Source organism: Phaethon aethereus (assembly GCF_964289735.1).
Source record: "Phaethon aethereus genome assembly, chromosome: Z".
In the NCBI taxonomy this organism is placed as follows: domain Eukaryota; kingdom Metazoa; phylum Chordata; class Aves; order Phaethontiformes; family Phaethontidae; genus Phaethon; species Phaethon aethereus.
This window is the reverse complement of record NC_138577.1, coordinates 14,687,457-14,710,037: the sequence shown is the minus strand read 5'-3', so window position 1 is coordinate 14,710,037 and position 22,581 is coordinate 14,687,457. Positions and strand designations below refer to the sequence as shown.

Here is a 22,581-nt window from a genome sequence, read left to right as displayed (position 1 = left end):
ACCCTAGTGTCTTCTGCTGAACCAATTCTGGATCCAGAGAGGGAACTCCTGGACATAGACAGCACATCACAATGCTGCATTATGTTGGAAGTCGGCCTTTTTGGATGCAAGAGCATTTGGAGGAAGCTTGAGATGCTTTTCATTCCTTTGGGCTGGGAAAACCTTAGCCTGACATTTAAGCTCTTTTTGCATCTGGTATAAAAGAAATATATCTGAAGTCTTACCTCTAACTTCAGTGAAAATTGACTTTTTAACCTGTAAGGCAAACATGAAAGAACATCTTTTTAAACACAGGTAGAGGGGTTCAAGTATTAAGTCAGTAGCATTAAATATTCAGCTGTACAGTTTTTTAGTAACAGTCTGGGACTGATGAAACTAAACACCTTCACGCATACACTTTTGTAGAAAAGTTGACTGTCAATCTAGCAATTTCTGATGCAAGATAAACCCTGATATTGAAATACAAACCTTTTGTATGCTTTTCAAAAATTTTACAACTTTGTAGTTTCATACAAACTTGTGATGACTTTTTTTTTTCCTCTTCCAGTATTTTTTTTACTTTGTAGATTTACATCAAAAGTAAAAGTCTGGTTTAATCACATCTTGAATGAGGTTGCTCTTATGTTTTGTCTTTGGCTAGAGAGGGACTTGAAACCCAAGGGTTTTCTTGAGCTCTGTAATGGACTCAAGAATGTAACATACAAACTGGAGGAAACAAGTAAGATATACTCCTTGACTGAATGGATTAGCTGGCTAGCAGGTGTTCAGTCACAGTAGCATATGTAGGTGGCTATCATCAAGAAAGATATTTGGCCTTACTAAGTTGAATGGTTTGGAATTTTAGGTTCTGAGTTTCTTTATAATTGAAGAACAAGATGTGCTTGTAGTTGGAGCATGAGTTAATACCTATATGTCTCCCAGTTTTCCAAGTATGTGTTTTTAACTTCCACAGAGTTTAAATTTCTAATTCTATGCTGAATTCTACTGATATTTATATATTAACAAATTAATTTTACATGCCTCTGATCATGTGTTAGGTAGGCAAGTTGTAAGAGGAAAAAAGCTGTCATTATAGAAGAGGAAGTGACTTCCTAGATAATGTTTTTAGACAAACTTTGAACTATGACTTCCTTTGAAAGTCTGTGCTGATAACTGCATAGCTATCTGTGAGGGCAGAATTTTGTACAATGAAGATTCCTACAGCAGTAACTCTTCTGCTAGATTGACTTGAAACTAGTGTTTTGTTATGTCTACTACAGCTCTATTTCCAAAAGTGAGTTTTCTTCAAACTACTTTTGAATGAAGACAGTTCTGTAACAGATGTTTTTAGGTCTAATGGAAATGTTTTCCAATGTGGCCATCAGTGTATTTATTGCCAGTCACAAACTGTAAGATGATCTTTATAGGTGGAGGAAGTAGATAAAGTATTTTTTCCTTCTACTAAAGTTTTTGTATTTACTTTAAACCAGAATTTAGAGGAAATTGAGCAGGCCATTCAATTCTAGGGAAATGTGATACTGAGGGGGCTTTTTGAATAAGCTGTCACTATTTGTATATTTCACCTTTTAAGTGTGCTGCAGATAGTGTAAATAATTCAATCTGCTTGAGTTACCAGGATTGCAGACCAGAAGGAGAAGAATCAAAGTAGCCAAATATTCTTTCAAGACTTGATAAATTCAGGAGCTATCAAAATAAAGCTCTTAATGTCTAAAATAATTTGCAGAACTGGCCTAAAGGTAAAGATGCAAAAGACTAATCTTTCTTTAGAAAGTTGGTTGCACAGAGACTAGAGTGTTTTAGTTATTCCTAATCCACCTCTAACCAGTTAAGGAGAGGTACATAAACCATGTCTAGTATACTAGTCATGATGCTGTGAAGATTAAAAAAACCTAACACAATACTGCCATTAACACTTATTTATGACTTCCTAGGACTTCACCACGGTGTTAGATCAGAGGTTTAGGTATTGAAAGTATCCTTGAATACCTACATGGACAAATTTACAACAGAAACCCTGTTCCCTACCTACTTAGGCCCATTTGTGTGCTGTAAAGTTTTAATGGAGACTGATAAGTCTGATCAGAGAGTGTATACCTCTTCAAGATGCCTGTCATTCCTTATTACAAATGTTGAGACTAAAAGGCAATGCTTTCAGGTCCTACAGACCTGAAGTATCACCTGTTTTAAGGCTTAGTAAGATTTCACAGTCAAATTCCTAACTAACTTAGCAAAATGGAAACCTGACCTACTCATGAGTGGCCTCTACTGGTTTTGTCTATATTTAATTGCACTTCTGTTGAAGCATTTACTGGTGAATGCTTGATTTAAGTAACTAGGATGATCCAGAGATCTATAATAGATAAAAGAGCAAGCAGCTACCTTTTTTTATTAAAGAATTGTAGGATCCTTTTTAAGGATCCTTTATTACAAAGGATTGCAGTATGGACAACTTACCTGGTAGACAATGTTCTGTGACAGGACTGAATATTGGTTTAACACAAATTTAATCTGCCTAGACTGGCAGTGAACTCTGCACCTCTTCTACCTGCTGAATCAAATCCATGGTCTTTTCATTTAGTGCTAGTCCACACTGTGTTCTGCTAACCTAGACCTGTCATTGCATTTTTTTAAAACAAAGTGGTGTTTATACATTATGTAATAAAAATTAAAAACTTAATAGGTACATGAAAGTGTCCTGTGCCTTATTTCAACTTCCAAAAGTGTTTCATGTGCTTAGCTTCTCACTTACTGTGCAGTTTGTTTTAAATAAGTAACTGTTTCTAAGCCTTCATGCTTCAGGTGAAGTGCAGACACTTAATCTATGTAGCAGTTTTTGGTATGGATTGCTTGGTGCTACTAAATAGCTTTTTTTCTATTAGAAAAACATCAGTAGTGCATCTTACCCAGAGGACTTCAATTATGTGTCTTTTACTGCTGCCATCATAACCAATAGATCTGCAATAGAAGTGTTTGTCCTCTTCCAATACTGAACCTGGTACTTAAAGAAACAAGTTCAGGACTATTCCTTCTAGCTAAAGCCATACCATACAAGGTTTTAAAGCACAATCTATTAAATTCTAAATGTATTTACAATAAGACCCTCTTCTCTAAACCACAGTTGTTTAAACACTGCTTGGACAAATTTATCTTTTTTTTGAACCCATGACACAAAGTTGGTGGCAAGTCAGGGAAAGTGTTCTCCCATCCATCAGTCATTTTGTACAATACAGCAATTCCTTACATCTTTATTGAATGCAAGAGAAGTTATATGCGGTTACATTGTACATAGGGAGGAGAAGAATTTACAATAGTGCTATGCTTCAAAAGATTTACTTTAAGTAATTTAAGACCTAAGGCTGCAAACTGAAGCAGTAGAATATCCCATATCCTCCAACCTCCCATCACTTCTCTACTCCAGCTTTCACAACTCCTTTCCATTAACTCCTTTGTAAGGGGCACAAGCCTATTAGTAACCCAAGTGTTAACTTACACTGTTAAATTTTTTAAAAAACCCAACTTAGAACAGATCAATGAGACAATGCTGTATTCACTATACTATAGAAAGCAAATTCTAGTACTCATTTGTTCTGTGCCAGGTATTTATTCCTAAACTCTTTTCTTCAGATTGAGACGGGAAACACTACACCTATGCAACAGCCCTACAGTAATGCTTTTTGGCTAGCCTTAAACATCCATGAATAAATTCACCAGCTGCTTCCTTACTGCATTCATGGGAACAACAGCAACATATTCATGCCCTGCACAAGGTGCAAGTTTTGCCCTAGGATGTCTCAACTAACACTTACACCTGCTTGAACTTAACGCATGAGGACCCTCATGATGGACCCAGATAAAAGTTTCATTTAAAGTCATTACTTGTCCCTATCCTTAGTGTGGTTTTTGCAGGACTTCAAAAAAATGAACACTAGACAGTAGTGGTTAGTGTTACAGGTAGAAGTGAACTGGTGCTATGAACACAGGCTACTATAAGAGAAATTCCGGTCTCTTACATAGCACCAAAGCATCTCTTCCTTTCACCACTCTTATGCTGCAGTCCTAGGTTTTGGTCTGAAATCTAAAACCATTTCAGCCCTCCTCCTGCAAGATTTCTGCAAATTTATCAGTTGCAGTTGAAAGACCTTCCACTTTAAAGGATGTAAGAGAACATTTTTGAGAAGTTTTATCTGAGATCAAGCTCACAGAAAATACATTAGAATTCTGTAATATTTAACCAGAAAACCTAGCAGCAGGACATGAAACAATTGATCTACTTTTACAGATGCTTATTCTGAAAGGGCTTTTCATCCTCTATTTTGCTAACAACGATAAACTATTAAAAACATGTTACCTTTGTGGCCTGCTAAAGAAAAACTTCACTGTAGCTCCATTATACTGCTGCTTAACTTGTACAGCATTGAGCTGTCTCTTGGCTGATGTTATGTAGACATCTCTTTTCAGGTTTGGTGAATTCAGACTCAGTCCTCTGTCCCTCTCAAACAGTAGGTAGCTTCTCATCTTACTGTAACCTTGTTCAATTAAGGATTTGAATAGGTTTAACACCATTGCTCTTTTTGAGTTCTGCAAACTCAAAGACAATTCCTTAATAAGCCTTAAGGTATCTAGCATCTCTACAAACTGTTTTATGAGTTCTAGAGCTGGAATAGTTAACCAGAAACAACCTTTAGAACACCTTAGAGCAACAAAAGCTGCATAAGAACCTGCAACAGTTGCCAGAGGCTGTCATTGTTGAATTACAATGATTGTTTTCTATTCACGCATATTTTTCAAAAACCTCTCCTGTAAAAAAGACAACATAATGAAAAATGGTACAGTTGCTCATAGATCATCATATTTCTAAAGGCTTGAAGTAAAAAGGTAAAAATATTTATGAAACTACATTAAGGCATAAGACCAAGTTAGAATGCTTTTTACAGTAACAGTACTATGATTAAAGGTGCTCCAGCATTCTTGCTTCTTAAGGAGCTTCACTACACACAGTGTGTCCATCACATCAAGTGCATGTTCATAAGTCACTATGATTTCTCAGCGTCAATCTGCATTTGATGCCCCAGATCTCATTGTTCTTTCTACTGCCAATAGTTGGCCTCGCAATACTTGTAAAGTGTGAACAATTAATGTTTATGCCAGGAAGCGTGTCCTTGAGGAGCTCTAGGGAGCTATCAGTCACTATTCCAAATACCTGAAGAGTCTTTAATGTTGGAATTTCACCAAGTGCTCTAGAAAGAGAAAGATATGAAATTAATCATGAACCTGAAAACTGGTTTGGTTTTTTTTTTTTCTGTCTGTACCCAAACTAGATAACTGCATTTCTAATACTTTTTTAGAAGTAAGGTAACTACTTAAACTAAATTCCCCTTCCTACTTTTTAAAAGCATATATTTACTTGAAACTAGTTCTCTGTACTGATAATTCAGGAAACCAGCTGAATAAATTGCTTTTTGCTGTTCTCTCTCTTCTATCTCACATAGAGTGAAAACAAACTGGTTCCTCCCATTTCACTTCCCTGGATTTAAATACAAGTGGAAGGAGTTGCCCCAGATTAAGTTTCATGATGTGGCTCAGAGGACACAAGCCCCTAGGTACTATCAGTCTTCAATTGGTTACATATTTTGGTGAGCAGCCAGCTCTGGCTTCTTGATTGCTTCATGTTTGCCCAGTCATCATGTGAACTGTGTATCTATAAGCCAGTATGGGGCAAAATCAAGAGGCAGAAACACACAAGCTATCATCATGAATCATGACAGCATACATTGCTACAGAAAAGCTTCTTCAGATTCCTGTTTTGATAGTCCTGTTCCTCTCACAACCTTTTTCTTGTTTATTATTTCCTTACAACTGACATCCTTCCTGAGAGGATTAAGACAGATAGCTGCTGTACTAATAAAAGGCAGAAAAAATCCACACACAAGTAACTCTAAGCTGTGTTTCAGTGGCAACCGACAAGTGATACAGGTGCACACAAAAGCAAAAGAATATGAACAGATTAGCTAGTCAGCAAGTACTGTCAACTCTGTTAACTTTTCCAAAAGACTATACCTTCCTTGTTGAGTAATTGAAAACCTAATATTGACACCAATACTGGTCATTGGCAGGACTGGAATCCCCACCTGTACCTCACAGTGATGAGTACCAGTGGTATAATGCCATTAAGGGAAGACATGATGCATGCACTGAGCAGCAAGTTCCATGAATACAGCCTGACATCAAGGAAAGATCATCTCAGATAACTTTGCTTCCAACTTGGATTCTCTAACCTGACTGCTAGGGCATGTACCTTTTTTTATCTCAGTTCCTTATTCCTAATTTCTTATACCAGTAAGCTTTTCAAAATAGTACTTGCAATTCTAAACCTAAAATAAAGCAAGTTTAAATTACCTTATCCTCTATGAATAGCAAATAAAGCCATTTAAAGATTACTTACACTAAGGCAGCAGGTGATATCTGATAACATCGGCTAAGACACAGATGTTGTAGAAAGAGGAGTTTATGAAAATACTGGAAGCACTCAGGCTTCAGCATCACGCTGTCACTGTACATGAGAGCACATGAAATAGAGGTTTAGGTATAAAGCTGCAGTAAATTTTGTATTTCCAAAATTCAGGCTGATAAATTTAATGTATATCACTTTTTTCTACCACTGAAGTATTTTTTTTTTACTCAATATGGAGGTAAGCCATTTCTAGTGTGTTGTAGAGCAGGGATTTTGTTTGTCACTGAAGGGCAAGTAAAGCAGAAGCTTCTTTGCAGGCAGATATTCTGCAGCAAAACTCATGCCATGAAATGACAATTACTTTACACATTGATATTTCAAAATATTTTAATTGACTAGGTCAAAACCAAAATACGCTTTTTTTTTTAACAGTTCTATAACCAAACAACAAGTTTATATCAGAGCTGAACTAAACCCTCTCTAGGATGCTAGAGATGCTCATAAACTGTATGCATCGAAATGCTTCCTTCCACTCTATCAGTTGACTACAATCACTTGTTAATTAGCAAATCCTGTATGTATGTAACATTTATGCTGAGATAACAAAGAAATCTTCAAGTTAGTTACCTGCACCAGATTAGGTCATGCCAGAAAGCAAATCTTTTGTAGGTTTAGCACAGAAAGTATTTTCTGGTTGTACCATCCTACACAATCATGCATTATTGCTATATAATTACTGCACCACAATAGAATTGCCAATCCCCTGAACCAACAGGACTTAAGGACTAGCTGCACAGGCCTTCTTACCTTAGATCTAAATGGACAAGAAGAGGACATCTTTCCACCAGTGTTTTAATATCTGAAAAGAAATCACACATAGTCAGTCCCTCTTTCAGTAAGACAATGAACTTGCTTTATAGAGCCTACTCACTTCCCTACATGTTCATTTGTACCTTCTCTACTGGAACCCCACAACTGAAACACAACTTTTTGTTAAAAAGACATACGCTTAAGACTTACAGCATATAGTCTGCCTGTCAAGATACTTTACAGGTACTTTTTTTAATTCTCAACAAAACAGATCCATTTAGTCCAAAGAAGTATCCCTAAAAGTCAACTGCACCAGTAACTCAACAAGTGAGGAATTCAAATGATATCGCTGTAGAAATCTACTGGGACACAGTAATGGTGAGATGCCCGAAATTCTTACACACAGTGGAAAAACACTAAAAGTTTTCTACACATTAAATACCCTTTCACAGCATCAAGTTCTTTAGGCCTCTATTTTTACCCACAGAATGTTCTTTCCTCATGAGAGGAAACTATGGCTTTCCTGATTTAAACTGTAAATTCTTATGACCATTTTTTCATTATCTGCAAAGAGCATAGACTCACCTGGGGCTCAGATACCACGTAAAAGGCTACTATTTATTGGCAAGGTGCTAATGCAAGAGTATTTTGGTAGTTCAGAATTCACATGCAAAAACTAAAGAAAACAATGCCTAAATTATGACTATTAGTGAACTAGTTATGCAAATCTTATGTCTTATAAACTGCATTGAAACAGAGTAAAATTACTCATAGAAAGTGTTTTGCAAACAGAGGAGCTCCATGCGTTGTGTCTAATGGTCAGATCAACACAAGGTTCAAATTCCTGATTTGGAGGCGATTATGTAGCATGATTGTTTATGGGTTTTGGGCTGAGATAAAAAGACTGGTGCATTTCCCCACAAGGGAATGCACAGAATCACAGAATAGCTCAGGTTGGAAGGGACCTTTAAAGGCCACCTAGTCCAACCCCCCTGCAATGAGCAGGGACAGCTTCAACTCAATCAGGCTGCTCAGGGCCCCGTCCAACCTGACCTGGAACGTTTGCAGGGATGGGGCATTTGCCACCTCTCTGGGCAACCTGGGCCAGTGTTTCACTACCTTCACTGTGAAAAATTTATTCCTTACATCTAGTCTAAATCTGCCTTCTTTTAGTTTAAAACCATTACCCCTTGTCCTATTGCAACAGGCACTACTAAAAAGTCTGTCCCCATCTTTCTTATAGGCCCCCTTTACGTACTGGCAGGCTGAAATAAGCTCTCCCTGGAGCCTTCTCTTCTCCAGGCTGAACAATCCCAACTCTCTCAACCTTTCTTCATAGGAAAGGTGACATTTAAACAGCAAAAAAGAGAGGCCACAGCCTGTGTGTCACCTACCTGCTTGTCAGCCAATGCCCTATCATCACATTTGCTCATTGAGAAAATTGCTCTTTACCACCAAAGCCACTTCACCCCTTATCTATGATCTTCTCCATTTTGTGGTGTCCTCTCCCACAAATCCAGATTTCTCTGCATTTTCTATTACCCTGCAACTTTACCCAACTTCCTCTCCTACAACTACTGGCAAGGAAATAGTTCATGTTGATTACTGAGATTATTTGCCATCCACATTAACTGGTATCTGTAGAATATCATGTCAGGCTGACACTCAAGTAGTTACTATGACTGCTCTCTTTTGGAAGATGCCTTCAACAGCCACAATAGCAGAAGCCTTAAGAAAGCTCCACGTATCTGGAAGGCTAATTCATAGTTCAGTGGAACATGTGTATCCTGCTTCCATGACTTACTTCAGAAGTAAGGGCTATACCTTTCAATTGAAGATGAAATGAGCTTTCACTTGCTTATTTTTTGAATTCAGAAGACAAATTATCTCACCCCTCATGGCAAGCCAGAGACATGAGTAAGATTCTCTGGCAGCAAGAACATCAAGTTATATAGAACACAAAAATCAGTGTTAGTGTATGATTTTTCTATATACACAGCAGATGCCAACCAGAAGAAAATACAAAGTCTACTGCTTTATCCCATAGTGGGGTAAAGGTTTACCATGCTGTTTACCTGACATTTGTAGATTCTGTCTGTATCCACTTAAATTTAATTGGGTTAGTTTTGAAGTTACATGATTGACTGCTTTTTTGACATGGGTGGCTGTGAAGTCACACCAGGACAAGTTCAGCTCCTCCAACCTACAAACAAATGAACAAAGAGTTGTTTGGAAGAATGACTGAAATACAATGAGTTCTGATATTATCTATTACAGTTGATACTTTTAAGGCAAAAACTTTAAAACACCTACTACCAACTTCTTGTATTTATGACTACAAAGTTTGCTATGACAATATTAAGCACTGAAGCAGGTTATCCAGTGAGGCTTTAAAGATCCAACCACAGAGAGTCCTCATCAACCTACCCAGTGCTGAATTTAGACCCTGCTCTGGGCAAGGGGTTAAAGTGACTTCCCCAGGGCCACTTCCAAGTGGAATGATTCAATACTATCTTAGGAAGGGAAATGATTCTCTCTGGGGACTGCCATGGGAAGGCACTGTCTTTTCATCTTGCTTCTGATTTTGTGATCTCAACCTGTTACTACTGAACAGATGTCCACATTGAGAGGAAAAGGCTATCCATTATTAGTATTGGTCAGATGACCAATTAATCCTAATTAGCATAAAATACTCCATAGTTTTACATAAGCATTGGCCACGCTCTGACCTTAACTTTCTTTACATGCTTTATTACCTGCTTTAATCACCATTCAGGGCTGGGATAGAGTATTTGTTCTGTGTGCAGGTGTTATAGATATAATCAGAGACACAGTAAGCAGCACAACTAGACCATTTAGCTGACAATCTGTATGTAAATGGAAAAACAGTTAAATTGCCACTAACATGCCTAGGCTCAGGCCTGCCATCTGCTATTCACTGTACAGACTGCATGCTCTAAAGAGATCATGATCCAAGTAATCAGACCAAGCAATAGAAAGCATTATCTACCCATGAAAGGCAAAAAAAGATTAAGGCTTTGTCTGTCCACTAACTTGCTGTTTGATTAAAAACATACTTTTGCAGAACCAAAAATTAAGTAGATTGTCCAGCATCTCACAGGAAGTCAGCAGAAAGATGAGGATATAAACCCCAGACTGACTGGGGCTCAGTTCAGTGGCTTCCTGCCAGCAGATGGTTTAATCACTGGAATTGTCAATCTCTCAGTGCTTCGTAAAGTAGAAGCTTACTGAAGGATTATTCTACCATAGACGTAACGGCACAATGTTTTCTGCCATTCACGCTGTACTCTGATTGCAAAGGGAGCTCTGGGACTCCACTTTTCAGTTTCAAAACACAGTTTCACTTTGTGAGGCACACAACTGCTTTCATTAAGAAAAATCAAATTTACATGATAATCAAAGGAACATAAATTGGGTTTACCCACCAGCAAGCCTTCCTTTAAGTATGATTAAGGAAACTTATGAAAAACTACTGAAGTACATCTTTGCTATTAAAGAAGAAAATAGCTTGATGGAAAGAAACTGACTATTCAGCTAATAATCAACTGTTAGTCATTTAGGAACACAAACAGACTCATAAAAAAAATTAGAGACAAGTGCAATTGGCATGTCTATGGAAAAAATATAAAAAAATCCTTTTTCTCAGGAAGAGCAGTAAGCAGGAATAGCAAATACTTTTTTTGTCTTACATAGAACAGCTTCTCAACATCAGCTCCAAGGCTTCTGCAGAAAACCCTGAGCACCCACAGAGATTTAGTCGCCTCAAACTGGTATTCTTAGCAATGCTCCTGTAAAGAAGAGAAAAAAAAGTCTGATAAAATTTAAATGTTGCAACATTACTTGCATTGCTAGGATGTGTGATTATTTTTAAGAGCCAAGATTCCAGGCACAGAATTGTGTTAAACATGTGGCACTGCATCTTTACTAAACTGACCAACCTAAGAGTCATTAAGGATCTCAACTCCGTACTTGCCACATCATGGCACAATTTCAGAAGGGATACTTGCCTATTTATGCAGACTTGTCAGGAATGCCAGATATTTATAAACAGATATTAAGTTTAAAAGAAAACAATTTCTTTTTGCCTTCTCCTGTTATATGCCATTAAACACACACCATGACTTGTTAGAGATGACTATACCTCTACAAAAGGCAAAGGAATCATCCCATTTCTGAAGTCACCCGTCTGCAAAATCAAGGTTATTCCAGAACAAAACACATGTCTAAATAGCATCCCCCTGAATGCATTCGTTGCAAGACTATAGCAGACATGCAGTTGGCAAAACCTGGAAAAACCCTTACACCCAGTATCTACATTTGTACACCAGGTAATAAAATGCCATCACTGTTGCCTCATTGTTCCATCATTTATCTGGTATCAAAAGCCAAACTATACTGCTTTATCTGTGCTATGTTTTTTGTTTGTTTGTTCCCCACCCTGCCCCCTCGGTGCGAGGAAGGCATCATAAAGCTCAGAAGTAGAAAGCAGGACACCCAGAGTCTCAGCCATCTGACCTGTGGTCCCTGGCACCTCCAAAATCACCTGATGTTATTGAACAGGAGGTTAGCTGCAAACCCATCAGCATCTTTCCACATTAACCAAACAACAGTTTATCTGCTTGACAGGATCCGTAATTTTCCAGACATTCAGAGTGAGGTACAAAGAAGTGAGAAATAGTGCAGAAGCACAACAAACATCTGGTGGGAGAACTGCTGAGACTCCTTTAAATAGAGAAGAACCCGTATGTCAAACACAAAGTTCTCTTGGGAGCACAGAAATGGAAAAATAAAAGTAGCTCTGCTGTACCTGCAGGAACAGCCCATGGACACAAACCACAGAGAGATAAGTAGTTTCTCCAGGCTCCCCATTCTCTGGGGAATGAAAAAAAAGCCACCAAGAAACACTCTTCCAGAGGGGTGTTTCCTTCTCACCTCATCTCTTGGACGATAGAGAAGAAAGCAGCAACTCATCTAGCCTGCCAACTAGCTCTGTTAGACAGCTAAAACTGGCTGTTTCAAAAGACTCCCACCATGAACAACTCTCAACTGCATTCTTTTGCTAGCCTGTACAAAAAGATGGCTCCAAACAGAAGGTATTTACTGAATACTCCCAAACATGTCACTCACTTGGTGACGTCATCAGAAAGCACTAGTCCCTCCAAGCTGAGGTTCTGTAGCCTTGCACACAGACAAAGAATACTCTGGAGATCTGCAACAGACATTGTGCAGTTTGACAAATCCATGTGTTGAACTCTGAGAGGTCTAAAAAAGGAGAAATACAGGTTACAAAAATTGCATTAAAACCTGCTCCACAAATTCCCCATACCATAAATATACACTAAAACCATGCAAAGCTTGCAGAAAATTATACTGTTGCATTCAGCTGCACAGTGGATATACTATTAAGCTCACTGGGCCGACTGCTAAGCTACCAGCCAAAACTGCAGAACACTTATCTTCAAGGCATTTACAGGATTTGTCATAACACCTGAAAGTCTATCCTGCTGGAGTTAAGTCATTTTTTTGAGCTTCTCAAATAAAACTGCTGGAGATGCTGACAATTCTTGGCTCTACAAGATATATATTTTGCAAGTGGATGATGATGCTTGATACTTTAAAAAAAAAAAAAAATCACACTAACTTCGTTTAATAACTGACAGGTAAATGCAGATCCTCTTATTTCAACACATGCCTAACCATTGATCAGCTCTTCTACACTCCAGAGACAGCACAAATGCTACTGCTGGTAGAGACCTTAAATCCAAAAACACACAGAGAACCTATGAATATTCAGAGATGTGGTTTCAGGATCCAAAACATGCAGAAAAAGCCTTACATGCTTGTTTTAAACAATGGATTTCCAATACAAGATCTTGGGCAGCGGAATACAGTAACACCTGCAGGCAGCAACTGTCCAATCACTCCTGGCACCAAATTTCTACCAGTCAGATCAAGAGTCTGCCAGAGAGATTCATCAAACCTAAGGCACAGAATTTTACTTGTTAGTGAGTTAGAAATGGTCAGAACTATGAGTACAATCACAGAAAGTTTTCAGTGTCACAAAAGACTGAAACGAGGGAGAGCTATTTAACAGAATTTACTAATATTAAAATATGAGAGACACCTTTCGATTATATATACAACCCACATGCAGCATAAATTGAATTACACAAAAATAAGATGAGAATGAGATCATTTAACAGTTGATGGAAACAAAGGTTTTCTTAGTACTAAATGATGAGAAATAATACTTACGAAAGACAATGCCACCTCTTGCAAATCACAGACACTTTTAACAAATCATTTAGGGGCAAATATGCAAAGATTGCCAAAAGCAGCTCGTCTGGAAGTACATCCCAAGAAACACCTTTAGGGAAAGAGCAAATGCATTCTAGTTAAAGCTGGTTCATTTTTGCCTGCTGCTCAGATGCCTTGTTTGGCTTTGTTGGTAAAAGCACCTCTACAGTCCCCCTCCAGGCTATACAGACATCAGCCCACTACTCATCCCCCTTTCAGCTCTTCATTGTAGGAAGATAGTATTGACCATCTGCCTAGGTTTAACTGGTAAATGCAAAGCTTTCCGTAACATCAACTTCACATACATACTGAAGTTACCGAAAAACAAATTTCCCTGAAAAAATGACAATAATCTTTATTCATTTTGGAAACAAGAGCATCTCAGTTACTTCCTTTGTATTCTGAGGTTAGTATGGTCCTCTTCCCTGCCCCGCTGAAAAGCCTATCCTTCCTATGCACATCAGGCTCCAAGGAGCCCAATGTGAGCTATGCTTTTGCATGGTACATGGAGAAAAAGCAGGTACTGCAAACTGCTTCTTAACACATGCGTGCTAACTATTATGCCCCCAAGAATTATCTGAAAGCATGTGGTGCAATCTCAACTTCCCACGAGGATACAGGGCTGCAGCAGGTGCTGCCATTCAAATGGGAGGTCTCTAGGTGGTATAGCTCAAGCTGCACTATGACCCAACACCCCATCTCGTTTAAAAGCAGGGTTGTCTGAGGGCATTCCCACCTTTCATATGACAGCATAGTGTCTGGAGAGAGCTGTTTCTTTATTTTGCATTCTGTAGTCGCTACAGACTGAAAACGCATTTTGATACCAGAGAAAGGAACCCAGCATCCTATAACTCCTTTTTCAAATGCCCCAGGTCTTCAGGTTACAGCCTTGCTCTTTCCCTGCCAACCTTCTTCCAGCCCACAAGCCTCACACCCTTTGCTGCACCTTCCCTGTAGTTCTCTGGCAGTGTCCTATGCATTGCTCACAGCTCAGCTCCAACAGGCACAGAGATGCTGCCCCTCCGGCATACCTCAGCCTGCACCGTGAGAGATGTGGGTCTGGATCCCTTTGGTCTCAAGGGCCAAGTATCTTATTTCTTAGATGCTTAAGTACAAAAAAAAAGCTGCCCTGGGTTTCCAAATTATACTGGGGACAGCAGCACCAACAGTCCATATTCATCTGACAGCCACAGTTGTATTTTGTGAGGAGCCTGGCCCCTCTTGGTATGTGGCAAAACATCTAGAATAGGTCCCTTGGGCAGAGCAACAGATGCAGCTTGGGACCCTTCAGGGGCCATGTCCCGATCAGCAAGAGCAGGTAGACACAGGGACACGCAGCACAAACACCTGGCACACAGACAGAGGCTGGGTGGCTAGGCAGGAACCAATCACGGCTTATGCGGGCCACAGCTCTGGAGCCAAGACACATCACCTCTGCTTGAAAACTTACATAAAGGAGGACTTATCAGCCCAAGCCTGAAAGCCACTAGATGTAGAAGTGACATTTTGCTGGGAAAGAGCAAAAAAAAAGGCAAAGAATAAAGTACTCTCCATCTTTACTGAATAATGCCCACTCTCTACTGAAGGACAAACGAAACCCAGACAGGGGTGACGGTACCTGACTCTGCCTCTCTGAGCAGCCGAGGCCGGCGCACAATGACAAAGTCCTTCACCTTCTGCCGTTTCTGAGGGGGACTGGGCAACATTCCCTGCAGGTCCTGCGGTGTGTTTTCATTGCCCAGCTTGTCCTTCTTAAGCACAGACACTCCCATGCCTGAGAGAAACTCTGAGGTCTTGCTGGAATCCCAGTCCCTGGCGAAGCTGGTGGAAACATTGCTGCTAGAGGATGGGATCTCCTGGAGGTGTTTTCTGCAGACACAGCAAAACCCACAGGCTTTGAAGGTACCGGCGAGACCAACACCAAACACAAGATGGGGCTCCGCGAACAGAAGCCTTTCAGTGTCACACATAATCCACATCCCCGCGCAGGGCAGTAACTTGAACTGAAACTGTGGGCGCTGGGAGCACCACCAGCCGCCGCGGCGGAGGCAAGAGCTCGGTCAGGCAGATTCACAGGCACAACGCTCAGGGGATTAAGCGCAGCCCGTTCCCGGATGGGACGAGGGGGCGAGCGGGGGGTCCCGGCCACGGAGCCGGATGCCGGCGGCCGAGGAAGGGCGGTGGCCGGCGCCCAGCCTGCTGGCAAGGGCCGGGCGGGACGGCGGGAACGCCCGGCGGGGGCGCGGCGGAAGCCCCCCGCACGTCAGGGGCGTGAGGCGGTCGATGGGCGCCACAGCAGCACACCTCCGCGCCTGAGACCGCCCCGCGCGGGCAGCGGGAGGGCCGCCGCCGCCCCGCGGGACGCACGGAGGCGGAGGGGGCGGGACTGCCGCCCGCCACGAGGCGGGAGAGAAGCGGTCCGGGGACCCCGTCCACCAGCCTTAGCACACGCGCCAGGAACCCGCGCGTCTCGCATCCAGGCACCTGGTGGATCCAGGCACGCGCGCACCCCGGGGACCCCCCCACCACCCTGAGCAGTCGGGGGAACCTCAAGAACCCACGCATACTCCCCCCGGCACTCGCACACGCTCCCGACACCCGGAGTGCCCACGCACACCCCCCTCCAGCCCCGGGCAGAGGTGGGGGAAGCCGTGCATGTCCCCGCGCGAGAGCTCTGGCGCAGCCCAAGCACCACGCGGCTCTCTCCCACCCCACCAGCAGGGACGGCGCATTCGGGCGGCAACCGCCCCCCGCGGCGCGCGGCCCCCATACCTGTACATGGCGGCGGGAGGACACACACCGGCGAGACCCGCGCGCACTGCCTGCCAGCCGCCCGCGCCGCGCTTTTCAGCACCGCGCCGTCCCGCCGCGCGCGCGCTGGGCGCTCCGAGCCGGCCGGAAGCCAATTGGCGACCGCTGCAAAGCCTGTCGGGAGTTGTAGTTCGCTGCCCGCACACCTTCCCCCACCCACCGACCCACCCACCGCCTCAGCGCGGAGGGGCCGTACCCACCGCACCTTGTGCCCGCCTCCAGGGCGGGGGCGGTGACGACGTCAGTGCCGCTGGGGACGGTGGACGGTTGGTGAGGGGCGAATGTCGGCGGCGGCCCTGGTAGCCCTGACACGGAAGGAGCCGGGCGCGGCCGCTGCGTTCTGCGTGGCGATCTGAGCCCTCGTGTGGAGGCCGGTGGCAGCCAGGATGGAGGGCGGTGGGGCCCCGCCGGCGCCTGGCCGCTGAGCAAGCGTCTCTGCCTGCGGTGAGGGCGCGGCGCGGCCCAGGGCACCGGCCGGAGTGGGGGGGCGGGCCCCGGGGGCGGGCGAGAGGGTCGGGTCGGGGCGCTGGGGCCGCGGGGCTGCCGCAGCGCCGAGTCACGGCGGGGCGGGGCTGTTGGGAGCGGAGAGCGTGGCTCGCGTCGGAAGCGGGGGGGACCCTGGGCATGGCCCGGGCCCCGGGCCCCCTTTGACTGGGAAGTGGTGAGGGGAGGCGGGCGGGGGACGGTATCTGGCGGGGGCGAGGGGGACGGGAGGAATCGGCGCGTTCGCTTCTCTGCTGTTAGCGCAGGATTATTTTCCTGCCTTCACGGACACCAAGCACGTACGTTTAAGGCATGTTGGTGTTTGTGAAGTGTCTGTAGACTTTGGGTCTGTGCGCCTCACAAGCCAGCGGATACACCGTCATCAGCCGTAACGGCTTTAATGTGCAGTGGCAATATCTGGTTTGGAAAACCAGAATCGCGCTGACGGTGACATTTTGCTGTGAAAGGTTTTCCTACGTTTTGGAAACGCCTTCACCGTGAAGGCCTGAAACTGAGGGAGTGCCAGTGTGTTCTGGTAACTTAACCAGGCTAGTTAAAATTCTGCAATCTTTTAACACCGTGTTTCGGATTTATGCCGGGCTTTCTTTCAGTAACGGAGCGCTTCGTGATTTTTCTCCAAACTGCTTGTTTTGAAATTGATGAGGATGGAAAACTCGTTCTGACACACCTACAACTCCACTCTTAGTCAGCCAGTTGCTTGTAAGTCCTGTCCTTTGTTTACTGTGTAGCGATGGAGAGACGTGCCTATAAAATTGGAGATGGTAATGGAACGCATGGCAAATCGTACACAACTATTAAGTCAGCTACAGACAGTGATGTGACTCAAATTGGCATTCATACAATCTTAAAAAAGAATTTGTGTTCACCATTTCCAATTTTAACTAAATGATGGAACAGTTCTTAAAAGGTTATTTAAGTAGATAAACAAATGAAAGGTGATTTTTTTAGTTAAAGAAAAAACTGATTATATTTAACCTGTTCAGACACACCCCCCCTTTTTTTCCAGTCTTTTCACTTTTATCTAGTAATGCATGAGAAATTGAAAGAAGAATTTGCTGAAAGGGGAAAAATCATTACCAAATAGCCTATGTTTGTCCTAATACAGTATTAGGGTTGCAGTCATGTCATTGACTGCCTTACTGACACCTGTTGTATGTGAGTGCGTTAGTCTGGCAGCGCAGGTAGCAATTTCTATTCTTTTTTTAGATCCTTACTGCAACCGTACAGCTCTTGTATCTGATTCTATTTTAGTTCCGCCAAACAAGTTGTTTTCTTCAGTGTGGTATTTCCAGAGTATTCCCCTAAACACTATGAAAGCATCAGCCTCTATGGTACTTAATATCCTTTATTAGAGGACAAGACAGCACCATGTAAAGCAAATAAACCTCCAGTATATTTGTACTGATGGTCCCTGCTTGCTTTTGAACATAAAAGTCTGTATGTTCCTTAGTAAAGCATTTGTCTTTTATTTCGTGTTTCTGTGGAGAATCTAGCCTCCCACCCAGTCAGAGAACACAGCGCAGCTTTTTTTTTTTGTCATTAGCAGATACAAAACCAGTTTCCCTAAATATTCATATACAAGCATAAACAAGTTAAATGTTTAATCAATTTAAAATCTTTTCCTCCTTGCAAGGTAGTTGAAATTACAGGTACTAAGGAAATATCAATCAGTATATAGATGTAATAGTGTTTCTTAGGAAAACAAAGCTATGCAAATTGTGTTTTCTTGATTCATCTCAGATTATTTCCCCAAGGAGCACAATTGGAAAGCTTCTCTAGTCAGTTTTCTCATGCAGTTCACAGCTATTTTCTTTCTTTAGATAGTTTCTTCAGTGTACTGAGGTTAAGATTACTATTAAGATTGCTATTTCCCGAGGCTGCAAGGGTCAATGTGTAATAAGGAAGTAAAAAAACCCCAACAACACACTAAGAGGACTTGGATATGAAAATGGCCGAAAGGATTATTTTTATTGTTGCTTGACCTCTTGTTCTTCTCTTTTTAAGATTTCTAAAAGTGAAGCTAGCCCATTTTGTTGTTTAAAGATGAAGTGACAAGGCTGTTAGTGTGGGGCAGTCTTCAGTCCTTCTATCAGTCCAGAAGGTTTAATTGTGCCTGTAAAGTGAAGTCTTATTTTAGGATTCTTAATAGCATAGTTTTGCAGAGCAGGGCAGGCTTCAGAAACCTATCACAGGTGTTGTGGCATACTGTTGGCCAAGTGAATTGTGCTGGAATAAACTCAATAGGAACTAGCAGATTATTCCTTGACAGAAAGCAAAAGGTTACCATTGACCTGGCCATTGATATTTTGCTGGAGATGGCAGCTTTCACTTTATACTTGCCACTGAGTTGTCAATTCAGGTTGAGGTGGGAGATGCTGTCGCACAGATGTTTCTTTCGGTATGCTGTGGCTCTCATTCAGTTTTGTGCGTTACTGTCTTTGATATCTCTTTAATAGTTTGGTAACTTTCTTGGTGACTTTTTTTTTTTTTCCAGATATAATTATGGTGTTTAAAATACAGAGCAAGACAAGGATATCTCTAGCTGCTTGGTACTTTAAGAGTTTTAATTGAAATATCCAAGATTACAGCAGTGTAACTTTTTCAAATCTGTTTGATGATCTTTACCCAAGAGTATTTCAAGAACAACAAAAAGGGATATAGTATTCTAAAAATGACTGAGGTATAAAAGATATGAAAACCAGAAGCAAGGTGACTGTCTTTATTACTGACTTTTGAAGGACGGGGGAACTACTCTGTGATTATTAGACTACTCTGTTTCCTTTTGAATTCCTGAAAAAAATTGTGGAACAAAAGCTGTTTGTAAGCATCTAGAATATAACAGCTGAGTAAAAGACAGCATCAGTTTGTCAAGGACAAATTGTTGAAGTAATCTAATTTATTTCACTGATTGGCCAACTGTATAGGAGGGGATCAGCTGATGTCTTATATTTGGTCTTTAATAGGACTTTTCATTCTGTTTCTCAGGGATATTTCCCAAGAACAGTTGGGAACAGCTATAGTTGTGATTAAGGAGGCCAGTCCCTTGTCACCTACTCTTCAGTATTTTCACAAGAGTCCATAATGAATAATGTGATTATTAAAACTTAAGGCGGCACAAACCTAGGAGGGATTGCAGACCTTTTTGGGTGTGGTAGTGGAAATCAAAGTGCCTTGAAGATTCAGAAGACTGCAGGACAGGAAAGGGTATAAGTGAGTAGAGTTTTGTGCCTGTGCTTAAGCAGAAGCAATCGACTATACAAGTGCAGGATAGAGAACAGTGTTGTATCTCTTAGAGGGCATAATAACCTGAATACATGAGGGAACATCATGCAGATTATACTTCTATGCATACATTTCAGTAGGCATGTGAAGCAATGTTTACCCTTGGTCCAGGCATTCTCAGGCATTGGCTGGGATACTGCATGGATTCCAGCTCAATGTAGAAGGAAGTGGGTAAGCTGGGGAGAGTGTCAAGGGCAGCAATGAGAAATCTGCAGAAAGTGTGATATTAGACTGACTGGGAGGGTTGAAGCACCAATTACATTAGTCTGCAGAATGAACAATCTGCTGGTAAAATGCTTTCCTGCAAAGTTTGAAAGGAATAAAACCGTGGTACAGTCTGGTCTGGGTTTTCTGAATAAAGGGATATTGGAGTCCACCTTAGTGAGACCAAGGTGCTTTCTTCACAGATATGCTCTATTCATTTTAGCTCTTCTTTAAGAATATAATATTGGAGTGTCTTTGTCGTTAAATTTGGTGCTATATAAAAGCCCTAAGAAAGTGTGGTTTTTTAAGTCTCTGATGTTTCATTTAGTAACTTGAGTATTTCTGTACCAGACAGAGTAGTTAGTTAATTTGTAATGTAGATGGTCATGAGTGTGGTTAGTCTTGAGGTTGGCAAGGTAATTTAATACTGATGATAGTATGGAGTCTCCAAGGGAATTAAGTGTGAACTGAGCCCTTTATGGCGCTTGCAAAGAGTTATTAGCTGGGTTTGGACTCCAGACGATTTCACGTCAGAATTTTGAAATGTATGTATTATATGAGGTGTAACCAAACCCTTCCCTTCACAAAATTAAAAACTTACTGATTTTATCTGTGTCTGAAACAAAGCAAGAAAATTCTAAGCCTACACAAGAGGATGTCCTTGTCTTTTATTGGTTAAGTTGCACTTCCAGTACCAGGGTTTCAGTTTTTGATCTTACTTGTATTAATCCGTAGCTGCCTTACTCTTCAGAAATGTAGTATGCCAGTGGATACTCTTCCCTTCAAAGTGAGAGATTTTGTTACTTTTTGTCATTGCTTAATAGGAGCAGTAGGTTGTGCAGGATGAGAGAACTCTTCAGAAGTAGTTCATTGATCTTAGGAGAACATATTTAGGTGTTCAGGAATTTCAGCTGGCTGATACTAAGGGAGACAGGTGCTAATAGTGAGAAGCCTGTTTAATAAAATGAAGAAACAGAATTAAGCATAAGGAACTTTCTTTAAGCTGACAGCAGGTTTAGAGGCAAATGCTGCTTGCCACAGAAAGGCATGGCTTTATAGCCTGCAGTAATATCTTTTAAGGCCTGGTACAAATAAATCTAGTAGTACGGGTCCCAGATATGTCTGTCCTGTTAGGCAGAGTTTAGTTCACAATAAGAGCTGCTCTTTAAGTTTTGCGGTTTTCACCTTGTGGATTTTTTTCCATGTAAGATATTTGTGCTCAGAACTAGTTTTAAGTGGTTTCTGTCTAAAAAATTTGAGCTGTAATTTTGAAAATGTGTATACATTATTTCAAAACAACTATTTGTCATCGATGCAGTCTCATAAAAATTAGGCCTTCCATTTTGTATTTCGAGATTAAAATAGGAACCAGGTGAAGAACAGAAAAATGTAGTTTGATAACTGCAAAGTTGCTTTTGGCTTTGAAAGTGAGTTGTGGTATGACTCAATTATCTCTCTATCATAGTGTATTCAGTACGTGTTTATAATCTTTTTGGAAGTTCCCTCATGGTAGTAACTGAGCACAGCATCTTGCACAAAAACTTTTCATGTTGTTTTGATAGCTGCTTTTTAGGCGTGACCGTAGTAAAAAATTGTATAGGTGTGGCTAAATGGAGGGTATGCTGTATAATTTTTTTTGTTTACATAGTATAAGGTGTGTCTTTAATTGGCAGCCAAAGCTCCATCTGTCAGATAGTACTGCCTTAATGAAGTCGATGTATAGTATTTCTTTTCCATTCATTATTTTGGTGGAATTTGCTACCATCTATCAATTCAAAAAACTGTTTTCTGAGGAAACAAGAATGGTACAATGTAATAGACAAGGACTTGCTTAGAATAAGTAATTGAGAAATAGGTTTGATATCCTGCACAAGTGATCTAGCCAAAGTGTAGTGCAGGCAGATAGTAAGGGGATGCTTTGACCTAACAGAAATGCTAATAATTTGAGAAATGCATTAGATGAAAGGCAGAAGATAAAAATTAAGTGTGTGCATCTTTGATAAGAAACAAGGTAACTCGAGCTATTTTCAGAATATGGGTTGCTTTCTGTATAACAGCCAATATGGAGTAAACAGACTGCTCTCACTATTTGGAAATTAAATGTGAAAGAAGCAAAATGAGGGGAAACAAATCTTTGTGGAAAGATCACAGAAAAATTGTCCCATGTGTCCTCAAGGAAGTACTGGCATCACAAACTTTGG

At 41.4% G+C, this 22,581-nt stretch overlaps 1 protein-coding gene across 1 annotated transcript; it reads right to left on the bottom strand.

The window, feature by feature from the left end:
- Window positions 1–3: 3 nt before the first annotated feature.
- SKP2 (S-phase kinase associated protein 2) lies at window positions 4–15,558 on the bottom strand (the record flags this gene model as incomplete). The annotated part of the gene is made up of 11 exons (XM_082013753.1): window positions 4–48; window positions 225–255; window positions 5,055–5,237; window positions 6,443–6,550; window positions 7,259–7,310; window positions 9,337–9,464; window positions 10,972–11,070; window positions 12,410–12,544; window positions 13,119–13,262; window positions 13,538–13,649; window positions 15,198–15,558. The coding sequence occupies 11 exons, from the start codon at window positions 15,556–15,558 to the stop codon at window positions 4–6; spliced, it is 1,398 nt and encodes a 465-aa protein (XP_081869879.1).
- Between the last annotated feature and the right edge of the window lie 7,023 nt (window positions 15,559–22,581).